The 22326-nt window shown below is 64.5% G+C and overlaps 3 protein-coding genes across 3 annotated transcripts; all 3 read left to right on the forward strand.

Annotated features, from left to right (window-relative positions):
• Positions 1–1267: 1267 nt before the first annotated feature.
• MYO1A (myosin IA) lies at positions 1268–8193 on the forward strand. The gene is made up of 28 exons (XM_086478783.1): positions 1268–1390; positions 1537–1652; positions 1834–1928; positions 2024–2128; positions 2218–2264; positions 2449–2512; positions 2582–2680; positions 2765–2868; positions 2975–3122; positions 3209–3327; positions 3412–3498; positions 3606–3671; positions 3800–3904; positions 4203–4265; positions 4431–4631; positions 4840–5066; positions 5147–5347; positions 5442–5535; positions 5762–5911; positions 6023–6091; positions 6331–6417; positions 6662–6736; positions 6841–6975; positions 7091–7197; positions 7273–7405; positions 7479–7631; positions 7699–7826; positions 8070–8193. Exons 1-28 carry the CDS (start codon positions 1268–1270, stop codon positions 8191–8193), a joined length of 3225 nt encoding a protein of 1074 aa, XP_086334909.1.
• A 3120-nt stretch (positions 8194–11313) lies between these two features.
• TAC3 (tachykinin precursor 3) lies at positions 11314–11959 on the forward strand. The gene is made up of 4 exons (XM_086478778.1): positions 11314–11415; positions 11510–11606; positions 11706–11735; positions 11814–11959. Exons 1-4 carry the CDS (start codon positions 11314–11316, stop codon positions 11957–11959), a joined length of 375 nt encoding a protein of 124 aa, XP_086334904.1.
• A 2240-nt stretch (positions 11960–14199) lies between these two features.
• On the forward strand, positions 14200–16436 carry ZBTB39 (zinc finger and BTB domain containing 39). Its single transcript, XM_009946574.2, has one exon. It carries the CDS (start codon positions 14200–14202, stop codon positions 16336–16338), a length of 2139 nt encoding a protein of 712 aa, XP_009944876.1. The 3' UTR covers positions 16339–16436.
• Positions 16437–22326: the final 5890 nt, after the last annotated feature.

A 22326-nucleotide genomic window follows, 5' to 3' on the forward strand; every position in this document is an offset into this window, starting at 1 on the left:
CGCCCCTCCGTGGGCTGGACCGGGCCAGCACCGCCAGCTCCTGGGCAGCCCCAGCTGAAGCCACTCCAGGAGCTGCTGCTCTGCGACCAGGAGGTGAGTTGCGGACCCCTCTGTTCCCAGCCACCACCCTGCAGCCCCTGAGCCCCCCACACCCTGGGGCTGGCCCCCTACCGGGGGGTACCCTGTCCCCACAGCCCCCACCCCGGGCATCCCCACCCCAGGGGGCACAGGGAGCACCGAGACCTGGCACCGTGGGGATGGGGCGAGCCCACGGATGCTCTGGAGCTGTGGAGGGGGGCTCTTGCTCTGGTTCCCACCCATGGTGCTCACCCTGGGGTCCCACACCAGCATCATGGGGGTCTTGGGACCATGTCCCTGTGCAGGTAGAGGCTGCAGGGACCTATGGGGGGCTCTGCCAGTGGGGCAGCTCCGGATGGAGCCATCTTCATCACCCCATTGCCCCTATCCTTCCCCACCTCCCCACTCGTGAACTTTCCCCGGGTACCGATAAAGCGGGGCGGGTTTACAGCCTTGTGCCCGGGTTGTAAAAGGAGGGTGAAGGTCACCCGGGGAATGTGGGTGCTCTGTAAGAGACAGGTGGGGGAGGCAGCACAGTCTCCCGTGGGAGCCTCTGGGTGCTCCTGGCTGCAGGGCTGCCAGGGGGGGCTGGGCTCCCCTGGCCCTGATCCTGTCCCCTCCCCACCCCGGCTTCCCCCTGCCAGGAAGGAGGGAGGAAGCGGAGGCTGAATTCATCCCTGCCCCAAGAATAGGATCCAGGTGTCCACGTTTCCTGGCCGGGCCCCCGCTTCCCCCTCAGCCGTGGGCAGGAGCCAGGCATCCTGCCCCTCCCTGAGCCCCTATCTGCACCATGGGGTCCTGGGTGCCAGGGTGCCCCGGGAAGGAGCCCTCTGTGTCTGTGTGATGCGTGGCTGCCTTGTCCCCTGTCCCCAGGGGGCTGCCAGCCCCAGAGCGATGCCTGGGGGAGCTGGGCAAGGCAGGGACAGGGAGCAGCCAAGGTCCCAGCTGCATCGCGCTGGCCAAGGGCTGCGTCCTGCCCTGCGCCAGGCTCAGCTGGTGCTTCAAGCCTTGTCACGTGTCTCAGTGGGTGCTGGGGCACCCTGCTCTCCCTGGGGCCCTTCTGAGCCTCTAAGGGTGAGGGCAGCCAGGGCCACGGGGGCTGCTGAGGACCGGGGGGCGTGTTTTGGGGAAGAGGCTGCCTGTCTGTGGCTGCAGCCCCCCCTCCGCTCTGCCCCAGAGCTGCCCAGCCATGGAAGCCACCAACTTGCTGCTGGACGCCGCAGCAGTCGGGGACCTGGTGCTGCTGGACCCGCTCACAGAGGAGTCGCTGCTCCAGACCCTGCAGGAGCGCTTCCACCGTGGCGACATCTACGTGGGCACTGGGGCAGGGGGCCTGGGGTGGGGAGCAGGATATGGGGTCTGGGAGGGGGAGAAGAGTGCAGGCTCTGGCGTGGGGAGCACCAGGATCTGGGCTGGGTCCTCCCAGCCCTGCACCCACGCCGGCCTGCTTACCTGCAGACGTACATCGGGAACGTGGTGATCTCGGTGAACCCCTACCAGTCCCTGCCCATCTACACCCCTGAGAAGGTGCAGGAGTACCACAACTGCAACTTCTTCGCTGTGAATCCCCACATGTGAGCATGGTGCCCTTGGTCCCCCTGGATCCTGCTAAGGGCTTCACCCACGGGCAAGCCCGAGGCTTCGGGGTCTGGGGGAGTCCACTCAGGATGCCCTCACAGTCACAACGGGGGCTGTTGGCTTTTTCTAAACCCCCTGGATGGCTCCAGCCCCCTTCTAACCCCTCCTTGTCCCCAGCTATGCCATCGCCGATGATGCCTACCACTCGCTGCGGGACCGGGACAGGGACCAGTGCATCCTCATCACTGGCGAGAGCGGCGCTGGCAAGACAGGTAGAGCCGGGGCTGCCGGAGGGCTCTCACAGGGCTGCGAGGGGCTCGCAGGATGGGCAGGCATGGCCCTGACACCCACGTCCGCTCACTTGCAGAGGCCAGCAAGCTGGTGATGTCCTACGTGGCGGCCGTGTGCAGCAAAGGGGAGGAGGTGGACAAGGTGAAGGAGCAGCTCCTGCAGTCCAACCCCGTGCTGGAGGGTAAGTCCCTGCCCTTCGCACCCTGCGCCTGACCCAGGGCTCGGCACAGCCCCCTGGACCATGCTGTAACCCCGTCCTCCCCCCTGCAGCCTTTGGAAATGCCAAGACCGTCCGCAATGACAACTCCTCCCGATTTGTGAGTGACCGGGGAACCAGGGCAGAGGAGCCACATCCCACAGGGAGCAGGGCTGGACCCTGTCGGGGCCGTGTGGACCCTGATGGGGCTGGAGGCACGGCAGGGAACAGGGATGTGGACACGGGAAGTGGAGCTGCCACCCCCTGTAGGGTCCCCCTGCCCTGACCCCAGCTCTATCTCTCAGGGGAAGTACATGGACGTGGAGTTCGACTTCAAGGGGGAGCCTCTGGGAGGGGTCATTAGCAACTGTGAGTACCGACCACCCATCCCAGGGGTCCCACCTCTCACTCCCCAGTGACACTGACCCCTGCCTGCAGACCTGCTGGAGAAATCCCGCATCGTCCGGCACGTGAAGGGCGAGAGGAACTTCCACATCTTCTACCAGCTCCTGGCCGGGGGCTCGGTGCAGCTGCTGCGTAGGTCCAGACCCCCCAGCACAGGGGTTGGGGTGGGGGCAGGGGCCTGGGGGAGCCACGGCTGAGCCGCCTCCCCAACCACAGAGCAGCTGAAGCTTCGCCAGGACTGCCGGCACTACAGCTACCTGAACCGGGAGGGCTCTGGCCTGCCTGGCATGGATGATGCAGCCAATTTCCACGCCATGCAGGTACCAGCGGCCGGGGCCTGGGGGGCTGGGAAGCGGTGATACCAACCCCCCCAAAAACACCCTGGAGCTGACCCCCTCCCCCTGAGCTGCCTGCGTCCATCCCCAGGATGCCATGAGGGTCATTGGCTTCTCGCCCGCCGAGGTGACGGCGCTGCTGGAGGTGACAGCCGTGGTGCTCAAGCTGGGCAACGTGCAGCTGAGCAGCAGCTACCAGGCCAGCGGGATGGAGGCCTGCAGCATCGCCGAGCCGCGGGGTAGGGACGGGGATGGGCCCAGGGCGGGTGTGGGGGCCGCTCCTCAGCCCCCACCTCGGCCCCGGCACTGCTGTCTCCTTGCACAGAGCTCCAGGAGATCTGCGACCTGATCGGGCTGGACCCCGGCGTGCTGGAGCAGGCGCTGTGCTCCCGCACGGTGAAGGCACGGGATGAGATGGTGCTCACCACCCTCAGCGTCCCCCAGGTGAGCGGGACCGTCCCCTGCCATGGGGGTGATGCCCAGCAGCCCCCCCGGGAGCCGGAACAAGCCCCTCGCCTCTCTTCCCAGGGCTACTATGGCCGGGACGCACTGGCCAAGAACATTTACAGCCGCCTCTTTGACTGGCTGGTGAACCGCATCAACACCAGCATCCAGGTGAGTGCCCGGGATGACAGGCACCAGCTCCCCCCTCCTGGATGGGGCCCTGGACCCCCACCCCACACGTGGGCAGGACACAGCTCAGCACCCTGCTGTCTCCCCAGGTGAAGCCAGGCAAGCAGAGGAAAGTGATGGGTGTCCTGGACATCTACGGCTTTGAGATCTTCCAGGTGAGTGCAGGGCCCACCCAGCCCCATCCTGCTGCTGGGGGGGGGCGGGTGTTGGGGACAGCAGGTGGGACATGGGGCAGGGCTGGGGGCTTGGGCATGACCTGCCATGCAGGACCCTTCTCTCGCAGGACAACAGCTTTGAGCAGTTCATCATCAACTACTGCAACGAGAAGCTGCAGCAAATCTTCATCCTGATGACCCTGAAGGAGGAGCAGGAGGAATATGTCCGAGAGGTACCCCCAGCCTCTGCCAGTCAGGCTGGGGGCTGGATGCAGCCCCTCTGCCTGTGCCAGAGCTTGGCCCAAGGAGCCTCGGCCCCTGGGGATGGGGAAGTGCCGGAGACAGCTCTGCAGCACGTCCCTCCCTCGCCCCGCTCCCCGCAGGGAGCAGATTCAATAGCAGGAAGGCAGGGAGGGATTCGAGATCCCTGTCCCCGTGGGCGGACGTCCGGTTCCTGCCCCACATCTGCTGGGGGGTGTCTGTGGGGCAGGGTCTGGGAGGTCTGTGCATCTGACCCTTCTCTGCTCCCAGGGCATCCAGTGGACCCCAGTGGAGTTCTTTGACAACAGCATCATCTGCAACTTGATCGAGAATGTGAGTTGCCCCCCCAGTGCCGGGGTCCCAGGTTGAGGTCCCAGCTCCTCCGCATCGCACCCGGCACGAGTTTGGGCTGAGCAGAGCCTGGAGCGGCCCTGGTCTGACGGAGTCACAGCTCGGGGCCAGGGCCGGTTTGAGGTGACGCCGTCCATCACTGCGCAGAGCAAGTGCGGGATCCTGGCCATGCTGGACGAGGAGTGCCTGCGGCCCGGCGTGGTCAACGAGGACACCTTCCTGACCAAGCTGAACCAGCTCTTCGCCACCCACAAGCACTACGAGAGCAAGGAGACCCAGAACGCCCGGCACATCATGGACGCCAGCCTGCTGCCGCAATGCTTCCGCATCCACCACTACGCTGGCAAGGTCCGCCAGTGGGCGTGGGCAGCCACAGCCCCGGCCCCACTGGGAGCAGCTGGGACCCCCGGGTCCTCTTCCCAGCTTTGCATGGGAGCTGCAGGGCCGGACTGGAATGGGCACGGAGACCCTGAACCGTAACCCGCTCACTCCCCCTCCCTCGCCAAGCGTGGCCCCCCTGCACCCTGCTGGGTGCTGACCCCGCTCCCGTGCCCAGGTGACCTACAACGTGACGGGCTTCATCGAGAAGAACAATGACCTGCTCTTCCGCGACCTCTCGCAGGCCATGTGGGCCGCCCGGCACACTCTGCTGCGCTCTCTCTTCCCTGAGGGAGACCCCCAGAAGGTCTCCCTCAAGCTGCCCCCCACTGCCGGCTTCCAGTTCAAGGCCTCGGTGGCGACGCTGATGAAGAACCTCTACTCCAAGAATCCCAACTACATCAGGTACCGGCCCGGGGGGGGCGGGGCCCAACCCCAGCCCTGGCACCTGCGGGACCCCCCCAGCCCACCGCTGCCCTCCCCAGGTGCATCAAGCCCAACGAGACCAAAACGGCGATGCTCTTCACGCCGGAGCTGGTGCTGGCGCAGATCCGGTACCTGGGGCTGATGGAGAACGTGCGGGTGCGGCGGGCGGGCTACGCCTTCCGCCAGCTCTACGGCCCCTTCCTGGAGCGTTACAAGATGCTCAGCCCGCGGACCTGGCCCCGCTGGGCCGGCAGCGACAGGTATGGGGCTGGGCCAGGCTCTGGGCAGGTCCGGTGGCCCCCCGGCCCAGGGGCTGCGGGGCTCTGACCGGCCTCGTCTCCCGCCGCGGTGCAGGGCAGGGGCCGAGGTGCTGCTGGCAGAGACGGCATTCCCTGCCGAGGAGCTGGCATTCGGCCACACCAAGATCTTCATCCGCTCGCCACGCACCGTGAGTCCGGGGAGGGTGGAGCGGGAGGGACCCTGCTGTGGGGCAGTTGGGATGCTGGGGGGGCAGAGCCTGGCCTAGAGCGAGTGCCAGCCCCATGGGTCCCCTTGCCCCGCTGGCGGCTCCAAGCCCGTCCTGGGGGGTCCTGGGTGATGCCTCGGAGGCGGCTCCCGGCCAGGGGTCCCTGTTCCCCGCTTGGCGCCCCAGCGCTTGCCCTGGCTGTCCCCAGCTCTTCGACCTGGAGAGGCGGCGCCAAGAGCGCGTGGGCCAGCTCGCCACCCTCATCCAGAAGATGTTTCGGGGCTGGCGGTGCCGGACCCAGTACCAGCTGATGCGCAAGAGCCAGATCACCATCTCTGCCTGGTTCCGGGGCCACACGGTGGGGAAGGGGGGGTCCTGGCCATGCTTTCCTTGCCCATCCCTCACCCCTTGGGCAGAGCCCCCTGGCTTCCCCAAGCCCCCTGGCTCACCCCACCTCTCCCCACCGCAGCAAAAGAACAAATACAAGCAGATGAAGCGGTCGGCACTGATAGTCCAGGCGTACGTGCGGGGCTGGAAGGTGAGGGCTGGGCACCCCGGGGCCACTGGCTGGGGCCAGCATGTCTGGTGGGGGCAGCGGGGTGGAGTTTGCATGGCGAGGAGGGGCCGGGGGCTCCATGTGCGCCATGGTGGGACCAGACTCATCTCTTCTCCCCATCTTCCGTCCTCTCCTGCCTCTCTCCTGCCTCTCTCCCTCTCGTTCCCTGTCTGTGTCGGTGTCTCCCCGCCTTGGGCTCCCTGGGCTCTCACCCCCCGCAGTCTCGCCGGCTCCTGCGGGAGCTGAAGCTGCAGTCCCACCGTTGTGAGGCCGCCACCACCATCGCCGCTTACTGGAGAGGGTACCAGGTAACGGGGCCATGGGCCGCATGCCCTGCCCAACACCTCTCTCCTGCTGTCCTCACCGCTGTGTCCAGGGCTGTCTGTCTGTCTGCCCACCCTGGCTCCTGCCCACCCTGTCGGGCTGGAGCAGCTGTCCTCTCCGCTGGGGCCGAACAGGGATGGGGGAGGGAGAGCCGTGTCTCGCGGGGGCTGGCAGCGGGAGGGTGGCAAGGTCCGGCGTCCCCCCCCCGCTGATGGCCGTCTCCGGCAGGTCCGCAGGGCGTACAGGAGGTATTTCCGCTCCGGGGCCAGCGCCCGCCTGGCCAACTTCATCTACCGGCGGCTGGTGAGTGGGGCTGGGGGAAGAGGGGGCACGACGCCATCCCAGCCCCCCGCCCCTGGGGCTGGACCAGGGACCCTCCTGACCCCCCACCACGTTGGCACCCCCAGGTGCAGAAGTTCCTGGTGGGGCTGGGGAGGAACCTCCCGCCGCTGTCGGTGATGGACCGGACCTGGCCCCCCGCGCCGTACAAGTTCCTGGGTGACGCCAACCAGGAGCTGAGGAGCATCTTCTACCGCTGGAAGGTGGGAGCAGGGGGGGACAGGGAAGCAGGGGGCCTCCGGTGGGAACCTTGCATCCCTCCATGCCAGCCCCTGCCAGGGGTCTTTGGCGGAACCAAACCGCCCCCTCCCTCGGCAGTGCAAGAAGTACCGGGAGCAGCTGCCGCCGCAGCACAGGGCCCTGCTGCAGGCTAAGCTCTGCGCCAGCGAGCTCTTCAAGGACAAGAAGACCCTCTACTCCAAAAGGTGCCGGGGCTGGGGGCTGGCAGAGGGGGTGGGGGGTGCATGGGACAGTGCTGTCTGACAGGCCTCTGTCCCCAGCCTGCAGCAGCCCTTCCAGGGCGAGTACCTGGGGCTGACGCAGAACCCCAAGTACCAGAAGCTCCACGCCGTGGCCAAGGACAAGTTGGTGATGGCTGACACCGTGAGGAAGGTGAACAGAGCCAGCGGCAAGGTGAGCCCCCTCCGTCCGTGTCCCTGCCACACCGGGAGGGCGTGCGGGGCCACGCTGACCCCCCTGCCCGCAGACGGTCCCTCGCCTGCTGCTGCTCACCACCGAGCACCTGGTCCTGGCTGACCCCAAGGCTGCCCAGCCCAAGACCGTGCTCAACCTGGGCGACATCCGCAGCGTCTCCGTCACCCGCTTTTCCGACGGCTTCCTGGCCCTGCACCTGAAGGAGGTACCTGGGGGGGTCCTCTTGGGGCTTGAGGAGTCCCCACCAGGACTGACCCCCCCTGTCCCTGCAGAGCTCCACGGGGGGGGCCAAGGGCGACTTCTTGCTCGTCAGCGACCACCTCATCGAGCTCGTCACCCGCCTGCACCAGACCCTCATGGATGCCACGGCCCAGGCCCTGCCCCTGCACATCACCGACCAGTATGGGCGGGGAGGGTGGGGCTGCCGGGGGTGGGGCAGGGTAGGGTCTGGGGCAGAGCTCACAAGGGTGGGGTAAGGCTTGTGGGGGTGGAGCTTGCAAGGGTGGGGTATCAGCTGGAGGGTCCTGACGGGCTGCAGCAGGCAGCCCCCGAGAGGTGGGTGCAATGAAGGCAGCTCACTGGGCAGGAGGTGGGGCAGGGCTGGGCGTGTCCCCATCCCTCTGTCCTGGCTCCCCCCGCCCAGGTTCTCCACCCGCCTCCAGAAGGGCGACATGGCTGTCACCGTGGTGGAGTCAGCCAAGGCAGGCACCGATGTCCCCATCTGCAAGAAGCGGGGCAGCCACAAGATGGAGGTTCTGGTCCACTGAGGAGACCCCCATCCCCCACCAGGACCCTCACCCATACACCAGCACCCCCGCCCACACCCCTTTTGTCATCCCCCCACCCCACCAGGTCCTTGCACTGCCCAGGAATTGCTGTGAACCCATTAAACAGATGCTCTGGTGCTGGTACACGGGCAGTGTCGCAGTGAGTGCCCCCTGTTACAGGCAGGGTGGGGGACCCAGGGTGCCGGAGCCCCAGGACGTGGTGCCACAGTGCTGGAGCAGGGTGGGGGCAGAGCCTAGCCCTGGAGATGGAGCCCCCCGGCATGCTGCAGGAATGGAGCCCCCCCACCCCGGCCCCCCGCCTTTCCTGCTGCCTGATTGCGGCCGGCGCTCGGCTCGGCGGTGATTGGAAAGGCCCCAAATTGCGGCCGCTTTTCCCATTAAGTGGGAAAGCAGCTCGCTCTGCTGCAGAGGCAATTTCTGGGTGGCCGCGGGTGGCTGGCACGTGAGGTCCTTGGCACCCGCCTGCCTGCACTGGCCGTCCCCATTGCAGGGTGCTCCCTGCTGCGTCCGTCCCCCCCCCCAGCTGCGCCCCTGCGTCAGCAGCCCTCCCCGGGCTGGCGCTGGAGCTGCATTTGGGGACCAGGGCTGCGGCCCAGAGCAGAGCGGGGGGACAGAGAGGACCCAGTGCCATCCTGCAGCCCAGGTCCTGCAGGACCTCCACCAGTCCTGCAGCCCCCAGGAGCTGGGGTCCCCGCACAGCTCCCACAGCAGCCCCCCCGCCCCCCGCTGCTTTTTCTCTGCTGCGCTCATCAAGCTCTTGGAGAGGTGGTTTGTTTTTTTTTCCTGTCCCACACGTCACCCGCGTTACCTTCAGGAGCTGACACCTCCCCGTCATGTCAGCATCAGCACCAGCTCCCAGGTGGGCCCTGGAGCATCGATGCGGTTTGTCGCGCACGGGGGGCATGTGCGGGCACGCGTGCCAGGGCACTCGGGTCGTGCATGCACGTGGGGGGGGCACGCGTGTGCGCGCGGGTGCACTTGATGCTGTGGACGTGCCTCTGGCTCCGAGGGCTCCCCTCACTGCCTGCCGTGGGCTGTCACGTCCCAGCGCAGGGACCTCCCTGCCCATTCCAGTGACGGGCGAAAGCCACAAACAAGCCCGCCGCAGCCCGGGGCACCGCAGCTCTTCGCAACTGCATCGCACTTGGCACCACACAAGTAGGTGTTATTAATTAATTAGGCTTTCTCTGGCCAAGCTCCGATTTAATTAATGTCGCCGGTACTGCAGATGCTGCCCTGCCCCGGGCTGCGCTGCCACGTGAGCTGCCGGGCCGCCTTCCCGTGGGGCTGCCGCAGCCGCCGCCGCCTGTTGCTCAGGCTGAAGTCTGTGGCTCTCACTTGTTGGCCTTTGTATCCCCTTTCCCTCGCGTCCCTCTGGTTGCCCCTGACTTTTCCTCCTCATCTTCCACCTCTTCACACCCCCGGCCGGGGCAAGACCACGGAGGCCCTTGAGGTGGCTGCGAATGGGGGGATCTGGGTGCAGGATCAAGCCTGGGCTCCCAGGAGGCCGAGTCAGGCTGGAGCCAGGGGGGCTGGTGCTGGTGGTGCTGGCCCTGTCTGGGTCACAAAGGGGTCTGGGGAAAGGCAGCCCCATGTGGGGCCAGAGCCAAGGCTGCTGGGGCCCATCAGAACTGGGACTGCTCCCTGCGGGCAGCACAGACTGAGCAGGCCGGGACCCTGGAGTGGGGCTGTGGGACATGGGCAGGGTGTGTGGTACAGAGAGAGCGTGTGTGTGTGTGCGGGCATGTGTGTGCTTGTGTGCGCAGTTGAGTCCTCATGTGTGTGTGCAGATGAACACACGTGTGCATGCACGTGCACCATGCGTGCGTGCTGGGAGCCCAGCTGGTCCCCGCTGCGGTGTGAGACCTCCCAAAACCCGGCTGCAAAGCAACCACCAGCAGCTGTGCCAGACAGGACCGCTCCCACCATGTGTGTCCCCACACGTGCCGACGGCTGCGTCGTGCTTGGGCGTGCGTGTCCCCCCCCAAGCCTGCAGCGCCAAGAGGGGACGGGGACTGCATGCTGGCCCCCTACCACAGGGTGCTGCGGCGCGGCGGGGAGCTGGCGTGTCTGCGTGGGCACACTTTGTGTCGCGGTGTGACTCTGTGTGTGTAACGGGTCTCTATCGGTGACACGGTGCCTGCGTGGGTGTGAAGCTGGAGGGTAGGGGTGCCACCCCCCCGGCCCCCATTGGCGGCTCTCCTCTCGCCCACCCACGTCGTGCCATGGGCAGAGCCCCCTATTTAACTCCACACGGAGCCAGCACCCCGGTACTTCGCCTCCCGGCTGAGCCCGTGCTGGGGGAGCCACCGACACAGCCTGCGGCCGCTGCCCCCCTCGCCTCACCGCGGCTCCTGCTCTGCACCCGCCGGCGGCGAGGGTCGCTCTGCCCCCGGCTCCGCACCGGGCGACACCTGAGGGCTCAGCAGGTCTGTGCTCCTGCTGCCCCCGACCCTGGGGGCTTCCCGGGGTTCCTGGGGGGCTGCTGTGTCCTGTCCTCACCCAGCTCCGGCTGGGAGAAGGCAGAAGGCAGGAGGGGGAAACTGTTGACGGTGCTGGGGAGGGCACGGGCCGGGAGGAGAGGTGGGGGAAAGATGCCACTGGAATTCGGAGAGGGCTCGGTGGGGGGCTCTGGAAGCAGGTCTGGGATCTGGCTGTCAGCAAGCCCGTGTGTCGGGGGCATGCGTGTGTGGGCTAACGGGGGTGAACGTGCAGGACGGAGCCCGAGCCCGTGTTTGCAATCTCCGTGTGCCTGTGCTCGGTCTCGGGTGCGTGTTTGCACGGCCCGGCTGGTTGCGACCGCACAAACGTAGCGCCGTGGGCACAAGAGGGTCCGCAGCAGAGCCGTGTCCTCCTGCACCCCCCCCTCCGCACCTCTGCGATGCATCCCCCGCAATGTGCCCCCGCCGCACGCCGTAAGGCACGGCACGGGCAGGGGTCCCGCCGCGCCCGGTGCCCCCCCGTCCGCCGTGTCGCTGCTTTTCCCCGCAGCCCCTGGCCCGGTCCCGGGCTCGTCCCGCGCCGCCCCGCCGAGGGGTCGCTGGCTCGGGGCGGTCCCGGGGCTCCGCCGCTGACCGCCGCCCCCAGGCCCCCCCGAGGATGAGGAGCCGCCCGGTGCTGGCGGCACTGCTGGTCCTGGCGCTGCCGCTCGCCCTCGCCCGCCGCCCCCCCGCCCCGCCGGGCCCCGCGCCCCCCGTACAGGTAAAGCCGTCGGGGCGGGGACGGCGGGCGGACCCCGGGCCTCCGGCGACTCCCTGGACGCCCCCACCCCGCTCACCCGCTTCGCTCCCCGCAGGGGATGCCCGAACCGGAGCCGCTGCCCTGGAGAGCCCGCGGCAGCCCCGAGGCCGCCTATGCCGCCGTTCTGCAGCTGCTGCGGGAGGAGGACGCCGGTGAGGGCCGGGGGGGCGAGGGCGGGGAGGGCTGCGGAGGGTCTGTCCGTCCGGTCCCGGCCGTCCCCGTCGCCGCTCACCCGATTCGGTCTCTTCCAGGTCCCCCTGCGCCCGCGGCATCTCAGAAGCGTAAGTCCCGCCCGGCCCCGGTCCCGGTCCCGGCCCTGCAGCCGGGCCCCGCGGCGCTGACGGCGGGTCTCTCCGCAGGGGACATGCACGACTTCTTCGTGGGGCTCATGGGGAAGCGGGCGGCAGAGCCCGGGCGGCCGGCGGGGCGGGGGAGCGGCGGCCCGTCCCCCCGGTGCTCCCCGGGGCCGCCCGCGGCCGGTGGGACCCCGCTGCCAGCGGCGTGAGCCGCGGCCCGAGCCAGGGGGGCTGGACGGGGCCTGGGCCGTGCCCTCTGCCCCGGGGCGAGGCACCGTCACCGGGGGCGTCCCGGGCCGCGGAGCCGTCGTGGGACCCGCCGCGGCCGGGGCCGTTCCGACCCACGCACGCGTGTCCGCGCTGCACGCGTGCCCCGTTATGTACCTGTACACGCACACCCGTATACACCCACCCGCGCCCGTGCGGGACACGCGCCCCGACCGTCTCCGTGTCTTGGCTGCGATCCGCCGCGCTCGGCGCTGCGCCCGGGACGGGCCGCGGGGGGGGAGCGGGGCCGGGGCGGGGGCCCGCGCGCTCCCGGGCTGCAGCGCCCTGTCCGTGCCCCGTCGACGCAGCGGGGCCGGTGCCCGGGGCCGTGCCCGTGTCCCGCCGCCCCGGCAGGTGCCCTCCGGTCCGCGGGGGGGCGCTGTGGCCCCGCGGCGCGCGCGCGCGCACGGGCGGGCGGGCGGAAGGCGGCTCCGGCGGCGGCCGGGGCGGACGGAGGGCGGGTCGGCGCCTTTGTGTGAGCCCAGCCGGGATGGTGCGGGGCGCCGGGCGGGTAAGGAGCGCCGCCGGCCCGCAGCCCCGCCGGCCTCTCGCTGCCGCCCCCCCACCCCGCCCCGCTCGGAGCCCCGGGGGGGGCCCCGCGCCGCCCCCCCCCGCCCCCCGCGATGAGCCCCGCGCGGCCCCCACGGGCCTCCCGCTGCCCCCCGCGGAGCCCCCCGGGGCCTCCCGCTGTCCCCCGAGGCTCCCCCCGGGCAGCCCTTCCTGCCCGCCCCCCTTCCCGTGGCTCCCCTCACCGCGTTCTCCTCGTTACCCCCCCTTGCCCCCCCCCCCCTCCGCTGTCCCGCGTGTCTCCTCCAGCCCCCCGGGGGTCCCTGCCGCCCCCCCCCCCCCCCCCCGCCCTGGGTCCCTTTTCTGCTGGGGCAGCTTCGGGATTCCCCGTCCCCCCGCTCAGAGGGAGCCTCCCCCGCCTCCCTGCTGGCACCGGGGCCTGCCCGCCCCTCCTCACCCTCCGGGGCCTCCCCCGCGCTCCCCGGTCCCCCCTTTCCGTTCCCCCCCATTCCCCCCTGCAGGGATCCCCACGCTGCAGGAATTGGCCACGCTGACCTTTTCCCCGCCAGAGCCCTCCCCGGCCACCCTCGTCCTCCTCGTCCTCCCCAGCTGTGAGTCCCCCGTCCCCGCTCCGTCCCTCGGCGGCCCGTCCTCGGCCCCTTTCTGCCTTCCCCTGGAGCCGGGGCAGGAGGGCAGGAGGCAGCCCCGTCCCCTCCGTCTCCTGCAAACTCCCTCTCTCCCTGCTGGCTTTGGGGGTGGTTGTTCTCTGTCATGGGGAGAAAAGGGCAGGGGACTGGGGACAGAGCTCCCGGGGTAAGCGTTTCGGGTCCCTGGGCGGCCTGAGCAGTGGGACAGGGTGACAAAGGCACTGGGACAAGCTGGGAGAACGAGCTCAGGTGGGAATGGCTGGTGCCATGGGCTGGATATCTGCGGAATACTGCACGAACCACCCAGCCAAGAGCACGGAAAGGTGCTGCAAGTACTACTGTGGTGGAGGAGAAATCCCAGGGGACCCGGAGAAGCTGGCGCACAGGGGAGAGTCGGAAATTAGATCCCACCTGGGAACCGAAAGTTCCTGTGTGGGTACGGGAGTAATCTGAAGCTGAGGTATGAAACGGTGGTGGCTGGAGGAGACCCGGGGGTGAAGCCGACCAGCGTGTAGAGCCTGAATTTCAGCCCTCCGGACAGGAGCGTTATCCCTGGCTCGGGAAGAGGGAGGGGGTCTGTGTAACAGGTACTGGTTGGGGCTCAGTTTCAGAACTGAGTGGAGCCCCAGGGCAGGGGGGCCTCTGTCCGTGCTCAGAAGCAGGAACTTCAGGCTGTCACAGGCAGAGTAAATGGCTTTTTATTTTGTCTGTTTGCGCCTCTCCCTTTGTTCGTCTTCCCCTTCGCTTCCCGAAGAGTCAGTCTTTGAAGTTACGAGATAGGTTTTAGTCAATCTCCGTTGAAGCAGCTATGCTGCTGCTTCTCTGTTGCTCGTCAGGAAGGTGGAAAATTTGAGGTGTGACTAGAACGGTGTCTCTTTCTCTTTGGTTGTTAAGGTATTTTTTGCATTTTCCTCTCTAGAGCCCCCTGCCCTGCCAGTTTCTGGATGCCAAGCACCTCCTGCTCCCACAGCTGATGAATGCGTGAAGAAGCAGCTGACCAGGAGAGGGACTCTTAAGCAGCTGCTAAGATGGGCATGAGGATCAAGTTGCACAGCACCAATCACCCCAACAACCTGCTGAAGGAACTCAACAAGTGCAGGCTCTCCGAGACCATGTGTGACGTCACCATTTTGGTGGGCACCCGCTCCTTTGCTGCACACAAGGCTGTGCTGGCCTGCGCCGCAGGCTACTTCCAGAACCTCTTTCTGAACACGGGGCTGGATGCTGCTAGGACCTACGTGGTGGATTTCATCACGCCGGCCAACTTCGAGAAGATCCTCAGCTTCGTGTACACCTCGGAGCTCTTCACAGACCTGATCAACGTGGGGGTCATTTACGAGGTGGCAGAGCGGCTGGGCATGGAAGATCTGCTGAAGGCCTGCCATTCGACCTTCCCTGACCTGGAGAGCTCAGCCATCACGAAGCAGCCCTCCCTGTCCGTGAGCGAAGGCCGGTCAGGTCCCCTGAGCAGCACCTCCTCAGAGCAGAGCCATTCTTTGGGTGAAATCCGGAGCGGCGGGGAGCATTTTGGCCCTGAACGGAATTACATCTTACACGGGGAAGTGGCAGGCAGCTACAAAGAGGACGACAGGAACACCGTGAGCGAAGGCAGCCAGACTCTCCCCCTGATGCATCCGCAGCAGCCTCCCAAGACGGAACAGGAGTCGGATCAAGGGCAGTTCGCTCCTGCCGCGGGTATGGCGACCCAGCCCAGCCTGGGCGGCGTGAACATCGTTGTTCAAACCGCTGCAGGCTCCTGCCAGCAGTATAAGGTCCAGAGCAATGGCGACTACGGCAAGGGCGGCTTCTTTACCGCTGATCCTTCCCTGGACGTCTCCACGGGGAGCAACTCCTGTCCCAGCAACAGCGACCACTCCAAAGAGCAAGGTTTTGGGCAGATGGACGAGCTTCAGCTGGAGGATTTGGGCGAGGACGAGCTGCATTTTGAAGATGCCAACGAAGAGCTGGGCCCATCAGAAGAAGTTATCGAGCTGAGTGACGACAGTGAAGAAGAGCTGGCCTTCGAGAACGACAGCCGGGATAGCAAGGCCATGCCCTGCCAGGTCTGCAAGAAAGTCCTGGAGCCCAACATCCAGCTGATCCGCCAGCATGCGAGAGATCATGTCGATCTGCTCACCGGGAACTGCAAGGTCTGTGAAACCCACTTCCAGGACCGGAACTCCAGGGTCACTCACGTTTTGTCCCACATCGGCATCTTTCTCTTCTCCTGCGACATGTGCGAGACCAAGTTCTTCACCCAGTGGCAGCTGACCCTCCACCGACGAGAAGGGGTCTTTGACAACAACGTCATCGTGCACCCCAGTGACCCGCTGCCGGGGAAGATCAACGTGTTTGGGGGCGGGCCTGGCTCGGAGCTGGCGTGCGCTGCCTGCGGGAAGCCTCTGGCCAAAGATTTCCACACTGTCCGCAACCATATCCTGGACCACGTGAACCTGAAAAGCCAGACGTGCGGTGTGTGCGACCAGAGGCACCTCAGTCTCTGCAGCCTGATGTGGCACACCCTGTCCCACCTGGGGATCTCGGTCTTCTCCTGCTCCGTCTGTGCCAACAGCTTCGTGGATCGGCACCTCCTGGAGAAGCACTTGGCCGTTCATCAGAACATGGAGGAGACTCTTTTCCGGTGCCACTTCTGTGGCCAGAGCTTCAAGCTGGAAGCGGCGTACCGCTACCACGTCAGCCAGCACAAGTGTGGGGGCAGCCTGGACATCCGACCCAGCTTTGGAGACCGTCTCCAGCAGCAGGGCCTGCAGAAGAGGAAGCTGCCGGAGGAGTTCCTGAGCGAAGACTTGTCGCTGCAAAACCAGCCAGGCAACAGCAAGTACAGCTGCAAGGTCTGCGGGAAGAGGTTTGCCCACACCAGTGAATTCAACTACCACCGGCGGATCCACACCGGAGAAAAGCCCTACCAGTGCAAGGTGTGCCACAAGTTCTTCCGCGGCCGCTCCACCATCAAGTGCCACCTGCGGACGCACTCGGGAGCCCTCATGTACCGCTGCACTGTGTGCGGGCACTACAGCTCCACGCTCAACCTCATGAGCAAGCACATAGGCGTGCACAAAGGCAGCCTCCCCCCGGACTTCACCATCGAACAGACTTTCATGTATATCATCCATTCCAAAGATGCGGAGAAAAACACGGACAGCTGATGGGGTGAGGCAGGGCAGGGCCAGCAAAGGCGCAAATGCTGATTACGGAAGCTGTGGAAAAAGTGTCATTTATTTTATTTAATGGTCAGGCATCATGGACGGAATCCTCCTTTTCTATTTTTTTTTGTATTTTTTTTTTTTCGGCCTTACTAGGGCTTTTTAGATTGGTGGCATTGTACAAATTAACAGCACGTTAAGCTACGTCACTGTTTCCGAGAAGTCTGTCGTGTTTACTTACCTCTGGTCCTGTTAGAGGCCGTCGAGTTCTGTGTTTTTAGCATTTCTCACTAGGTTTTGAATCTAGATTTTATTTTTGTTTAACCTTTTAGCCCACTTGACTAGGCTAACCCTCAGATTGAGCTTGTCCACAAACTGATGCTGCTAAGATTTTTCACACCTGACCTCAGTAGAGAGGGACAGAGCCAGAGCAGGATGGTGCTGGACTCGAAGAGAAGGAGAAATTTAAAAAAAGGAAAGAAAAAAGGAAAAAAAGACTCGTTCTGGGCATCACTGGGGTTCTGCTGCTATGGCAAGGAGATAAGCAAAGTCCGTGTTACAGAATCAGCCTCGAAGTCATTGCTGCACTGCAGGGGAGGTGAGCAGGCGGCGTGCGAGGGTGCACGTGCGAGTGAGGAGGGTAAATGGGTGAGCGGTGCTGGGAACCCTGCCCGAGCTGGGAGCGTGGCTGGTGGTTCTCTGCCATGCCCGTGCCACGCCGCTCGCTCGTGCCCGAGACCCCGTCTCCGAGGGAGGAGATGAAGGAGTGACGCACCTCTGCGACGAGCCCGAGCAGCGGGGCGGCGGCGCGGAAGGAGAAGAGGCGGCGGCGGCGGGAGCAGAGGGAGCTCTCGGAGGAGTCGCTGGGCCGGAGGGGGCAGGGGAGGCAGGTCCGTGTCGTGGGGTCAGCTGCTCCTCAGATATTTTGTGTGGTGCAGTCACGCCTAACTCCTGCAGCTGGCCATTGACGTCTCCTCAGCTCTCCTCCGCTGACGGCAGCCGTGCATGTCGTGCTCTGCCGGCACGGCGCGTCCAGGGCTGCCGGGTACTGGAAGCTCTGGATGCCAGAGAACGACGTCGCTGCGGCTGCGCGGATCCCAGCAGACGAGACGCGATGGAGCTGTTGCCTTAACGCCCAGGAAGGTACCTTTGAGGACTCTTCTCTCTGCTGAAGGGGTAGCCCCCCTCTCGTGGCTGCCGCCGCGGATCGCCACGTCCCGGACGTGTCTTTGGCGAGTGTGTGTCGCAGGATGTGGTTGGTGCAATGTGAGTTCGTTCATCTGTTGTCGAATCGTGCCGTAACTTCAGCAGGTGCCGCCTGGGCACTGCGGCAGAGCAATAGCAGCCGGGGTGAACCTTGGCTCAGCCTCTCCTGGGCGCGGGCTGGGGACCCCTCCTCAGCACGGTGGGCTCTCCCGGCAGCGCTGGTGAGGTCAGCCCCGTGCCGGCAGTGTTTACACCAGGAGGGGTGGGGACCGGCTTTTTCCCATGTTATCCTGCTGTGGGGCAGAGGTGGAGAGGAACAAATATTTCCGATGCCGCAGCATGAGTGATGACTGCCCTTAGGTAACTCATTCTACCTCACAAACAGGAAGCGCTCAGGGCTTTCAAGCCACAGTCGTAGTAAATTGGCTCTTGCGCTTCTGTAAAGATATGCTGTTACAAAACAAAACTAGTGATTTGCAAACCCTGTAAACTCGTCCCGCTTTCCCCTCCTCTCGAAGGGACAACCCGCGGCAGAGGAGCGGCATGGGCTGGACGCGTGGTTGGTGAGCTAAGAATTCCTGGGGGTTGCTGCCCCCGCTCCGCTGTGGCCTTGGGCAAGTCACTTCACCTCTTTGCCTCAGTTTCCTCATCTGTAAAATGAGGGCGGTAACACTTGTGGTACCTACCTACCTCCCGGGAGTGCGGTGAAGATTGCTGGCTCGTACCTGCGAGGCGTGTGGGAGATGCAAAGCGCTTAGTGAGTGTTGGTGTTTGGTGTCCTAGAGAAACGACAGCCTCCATCCCTTCCTGTTCTGTACCAGTTCCTGCACCTGGCCGGGTCGGTTTACTCCTGTTGCAGCATTCCCCGTCGAAAGCAAACCTCCCTCCAGCCCCATCCCCGTCACAGTCCTGTCAGACCAGCTCTGAGATGAGAAGTGGGGGGTGGCTCAGTGCTGCTGCGTCTGCAGAGGGGCTGAGGGAGGCGGCACCGGGGAGCGGGAAGCAGGAACGTGTGTGCTGAGGGGTAGCGGCGCCATGATGTCCCCCGGGGTCTGCAGAGCCCATCTGCCCATCCGCCGGGCGCGCTGCTGTCGGGAGCGGGAGGAGTTCAGTCCCTGTGAAGCTGCGTCTCCACGGCAGCAGCTCCACGTCCGGGTCCAGCCCCGCTGTGACAGGGGAAGAGACAAGAGCCAGTGTCAAGCAGTGTCCCCGCCAGCGGTGCCGACCCTGGCTGGACCTAACGACCCTTCCCAGGCCGCTCCTTCATCCTGAGCTTGCGTCATCCTCGGTCACCCTGTGGACCTGCGGTACCCGAGTCCGACCCCGCTGCACAGAGGTGGGGTGGGAGGAGGAGTGGACCTTGCTGAGGAGGAACGAGAGGCCATTGGGAGTTCTTTCCCCAGTCCCTGTAATATTGGCCAAGTTTGGGGCCAGCTGACGTCACCCTGGGGGGTGTTAAACTGGACTTGTCCTGATTTTGGTGCCTGCAGGCTGTTTTCAGAGGAGGAGAGGCACCGAAGCGATCGCCAACCCTGGGGCTGGCCAGGCTGGGCTGTGTCTGCTGCTGGAGCTCTGGTTTCCAAACTCCAGTCTCATGGTACTGGTCTGGGATCTCTGGCTGGTCTGCGGAGCCATGTTTAGGTTAGTGTTGGTATGTTTTAAAAGAATACCATTTGGAGAACGCATGGTGCTCTGGGAAAGCGTGGGAGTTGACGTCAGTTCACCGGAGGCTCCTCTGAGGAGCTGTTGGAGTTACGGGGCTTCTTTCGTGGTCCTGGTGGTGGCAAGGTGGGCTGGTAGACAGGAACGGATGCGACCTGCTCTGCTCTGGAGATTGATATGAAGGATGTGAGGGGGCCAGACGAGGCTTGGGAGAGCCGAGTCCTTAAAGCCTCGAGACCCTCCTAAAATGTCCCAGAAGCCGTGATGCGCTTTTGGACGGGTTGGGTCGCTGCCACGTGGTAGCGTCTGCAGCCCCGTGTCTAGCTAAGCTGTGAAGCAAAAGCCTTTTGTGCACATAAACCAAAAAGAGAAGCTTTTACACTGAAACACTACTGGGCAAAGCAAGCCCACCCTTCTGGACACAAGGATGGGAAAGCAAAAGCCCACCCCTTTTTCTGCTGGTTGGTTTTGGTTGGGACAGGGAGAACGCTCGCGTCCCTGGCATTTCTGTGTCTTGGCTTCTTTCCTGTGTTGTAATGAACCATTTCCACGTGAAACATCCTGAGATCAGCAGCGAGTCCCATCTGTGAAGGGGATGGGGGGACAGATCTGCACCTGTAGTGCTCCCGTGCTGGGCCGGCCCTGTGCCATTGCTGCTCCTTGGAGGGATTTTCCCAAGAGGGGGTCAGAGACCTGAGCGCTCCCTCCCCCAGGAGGGTCCTGGGCCAGTGTCAGGGCTCTGTCGTCCCTGTCCCCATGGTGGCATGGCTGTCCCCAAGTCCAGCCAGCCTTGCTGGGAGCTCTGGCGCTCCTCTGGAAAGCTGTGGGGTTGGCCGGAGCAATGGGCTTGTCCCAAGTCCCCCACAGGCTGCGGTGCCCCGAGGAGCCGTAGCTCTGACCTGGCTGCGTCACGGTGGAGGCACCGGTGATGGCAGGGGCTCCCGGCCAGCGGCGCGGGGCTGTGTGTGCCGGGGGTGCAGCCGCGCACGGCTCCGCGTCGGAGGCCAAGCGCCTTTTGCAGCATCGGGGGAGCCGGGGTGGAAGTTCCATGCCCAGATCCGTTCCCCCTCCACCACTGACTCGCGGTGTGGCCTTCGGCAAGCCTGCTCGCCGCCTGGCCTCACTTCCCCACGTGAACGTGGGGACAACACTTACCTACCTCGCCTGGGGCAGCCGTGAGGTTTAACTCGTGTTTGCAAAGTGCTTTGGGATCCTCGGGGTACCAGAGGGGAACGCAGAGGGGAAATGCTTCGCTGTGAGCTGTGCCGGCGGCGTCCGCGGAGGGCGACTGGGTCGCGGGTCCTCGCGGGGAGCCCTGATGCAAAATCCCCCTCTAAAAGGCAGTGCTCTGAGCGTGGTCTTACTCCAATTTCTAAAATGCCAAGTTCAGTTTGATTCTCCTCTTTCTCAAAGGATCCAGGTCTCTTATCAGAATAATGAAGCAGAATAAAGAAAAAAAAAAGAATTGAATTGCTGTCTAACCCTTTCGTTAAGTTAATAGTAGGTACTGACCTCCTGATATTTAAGTGTTTACTATCTATTTGCTGTAAAGTTTTGTATATTTTGTAAACTTTCCCCCCAAATAGTAGATGTCTAAAATCGTTGTACATCGGGTTCTTTTATACTCCATTGTTCAGCACAAAGTGTGGTTTTTATTTAGAATAATAAAATGGAAAATGTTGACCTCTTGTACCTTGCTTCTTTATGAAACTTGCTTCTTTAAATGTGCAGATTGGCATTTCTGTCTCTTCAGGAGTGCCTGGGAAAACACGTGAGCCGTTCGGGTATCCTGCTCCTGTGCTGTGCTCTGCAGGATTCGTGGCACGAGTCCAGGCAGCCAGGGCCTCTTCCCCGCCACCTCCTCCGGCACCCGCAGCAGCGCGAGGAGAGCGGACTCGCATTTCTGCGGGCTGTTTCCACAGCCGGTCGGGAGCAGAGCCCTCGCTAGAAACCGTTGAGGAAATCTCGGGCTTTGTGTTCCTTGATAAGCCCTTTCTGTGCTGCCTGCGCTCTTTCACCGGGACCCAGACCCGTGCAGGCTCGGAGCTGTTGGCCGGCGAGCCTGTCAGCGGGCAAGCGCTGCCGGGGTCTTCAAGAGCCGCTTTAGCTTTTCTCCAGCAGCGAGGCTGCCTTCTCGGTTTGGGGTGGGGGTGACCTGCCTGCTGGACACTGCCGTCAGCCGGGGCTGTCGGTCTGGGTCACTGCTGGGGCAGAGCTGCTCTGGGGAGAGCTCACCTGGTGGGACTGGTCACCATCGCCCAGTCAGTGACTGGCAGCAGGCACTGGAAGTTGAGGCTGGGTGGGTGGTCAGGGGTACGTACCCCTGCTGCTGAAGGAGCGGTGAGCGGGCTGGTTTGCCCTGAGGGCTGGTGAGACTGAGGGACCCAGCTAAAGGACTCGCTGGGTTTCAAGCCCAGATCACTCTGTGGGGCTGTATGGGGGTTTATTTGAGGCCACTCTGGCCCTGAGGTCTCTGAACAAAGCTGCAGATACATTAGGAGAGGATTTAAAAAAAAAAAAAGTTTAATAGGTCAAATACCAAATTTTACATGTTTAAGTAACTTGAAATCGAATATATTGTTGTCCTGGTGATGTCACACGTCAAGTGTCCCGTTACTGTGTCCTTATCTTCCATTTCTTCTTGAAAACGGCAGGCCATTAGCAACAGGAAGCCTTAGGGAAGATTTGGGATCAGAGCCGTGGGTCGTGTCAGCGTGGAGCCACCTTCGCATTCACCGGCCGGTTTTGGGGCTGCTCGGCTCCGCTGCGTGTGCTGTGCCCAGGAGGGAGACGGGGACAAAGGCGGTGGGGGGTTGTGTCGGTGTGGAGCTCGAAGGATGGCGCTGCCCCGGAGGACTCGCAGCCCGAGCAGCTCTACACCCCCGAGCTGGGAACCACGTGTAAGTAGCACGACTAAAGTGGAGTAACCGCCGTGGGCCCCTTCCCCCCGCGGGTGCTGCCGTGCCTGAGGGCACCGGCCACTTCCCCGGCTGCGGCACAAAGTGTTCCTGCCTAAGAGACAGATTTGGCTTCTTCTGCCGACGCTGGTGTCCCCTGGCAGTAAGAAGGGACGTTTCTGTGCACGAGGAGCCCTAAAGTATTTAGTGATGTGCCCCCTCGCAG

Source organism: Leptosomus discolor, chromosome 27 (assembly GCF_034619465.1).
Source record: "Leptosomus discolor isolate bLepDis1 chromosome 27, bLepDis1.hap2, whole genome shotgun sequence".
NCBI lineage: Eukaryota > Metazoa > Chordata > Aves > Leptosomiformes > Leptosomidae > Leptosomus > Leptosomus discolor.

Bases quoted from the DNA above. Each gene is read 5' to 3' on its own strand.
- MYO1A (XM_086478783.1), top strand. From the start codon at position 1,268: ATGGAAGCCACCAACTTGCTGCTGGACGCCGCAGCAGTCGGGGACCTG. The intron at 2,513-2,581 runs GTGAGTACCGAC...CCCTGCCTGCAG, and splicing joins GGGAGGGGTCATTAGCAACT to ACCTGCTGGAGAAATCCCGC. The intron at 6,976-7,090 runs GTGGGAGCAGGG...CTCCCTCGGCAG, and splicing joins GCATCTTCTACCGCTGGAAG to TGCAAGAAGTACCGGGAGCA.
- TAC3 (XM_086478778.1), top strand. From the start codon at position 11,314: ATGAGGAGCCGCCCGGTGCTGGCGGCACTGCTGGTCCTGGCGCTGCCG. The intron at 11,416-11,509 runs GTAAAGCCGTCG...CGCTCCCCGCAG, and splicing joins GCCCCGCGCCCCCCGTACAG to GGGATGCCCGAACCGGAGCC. The intron at 11,736-11,813 runs GTAAGTCCCGCC...GTCTCTCCGCAG, and splicing joins GCCCGCGGCATCTCAGAAGC to GGGACATGCACGACTTCTTC.
- ZBTB39 (XM_009946574.2), top strand. From the start codon at position 14,200: ATGGGCATGAGGATCAAGTTGCACAGCACCAATCACCCCAACAACCTG.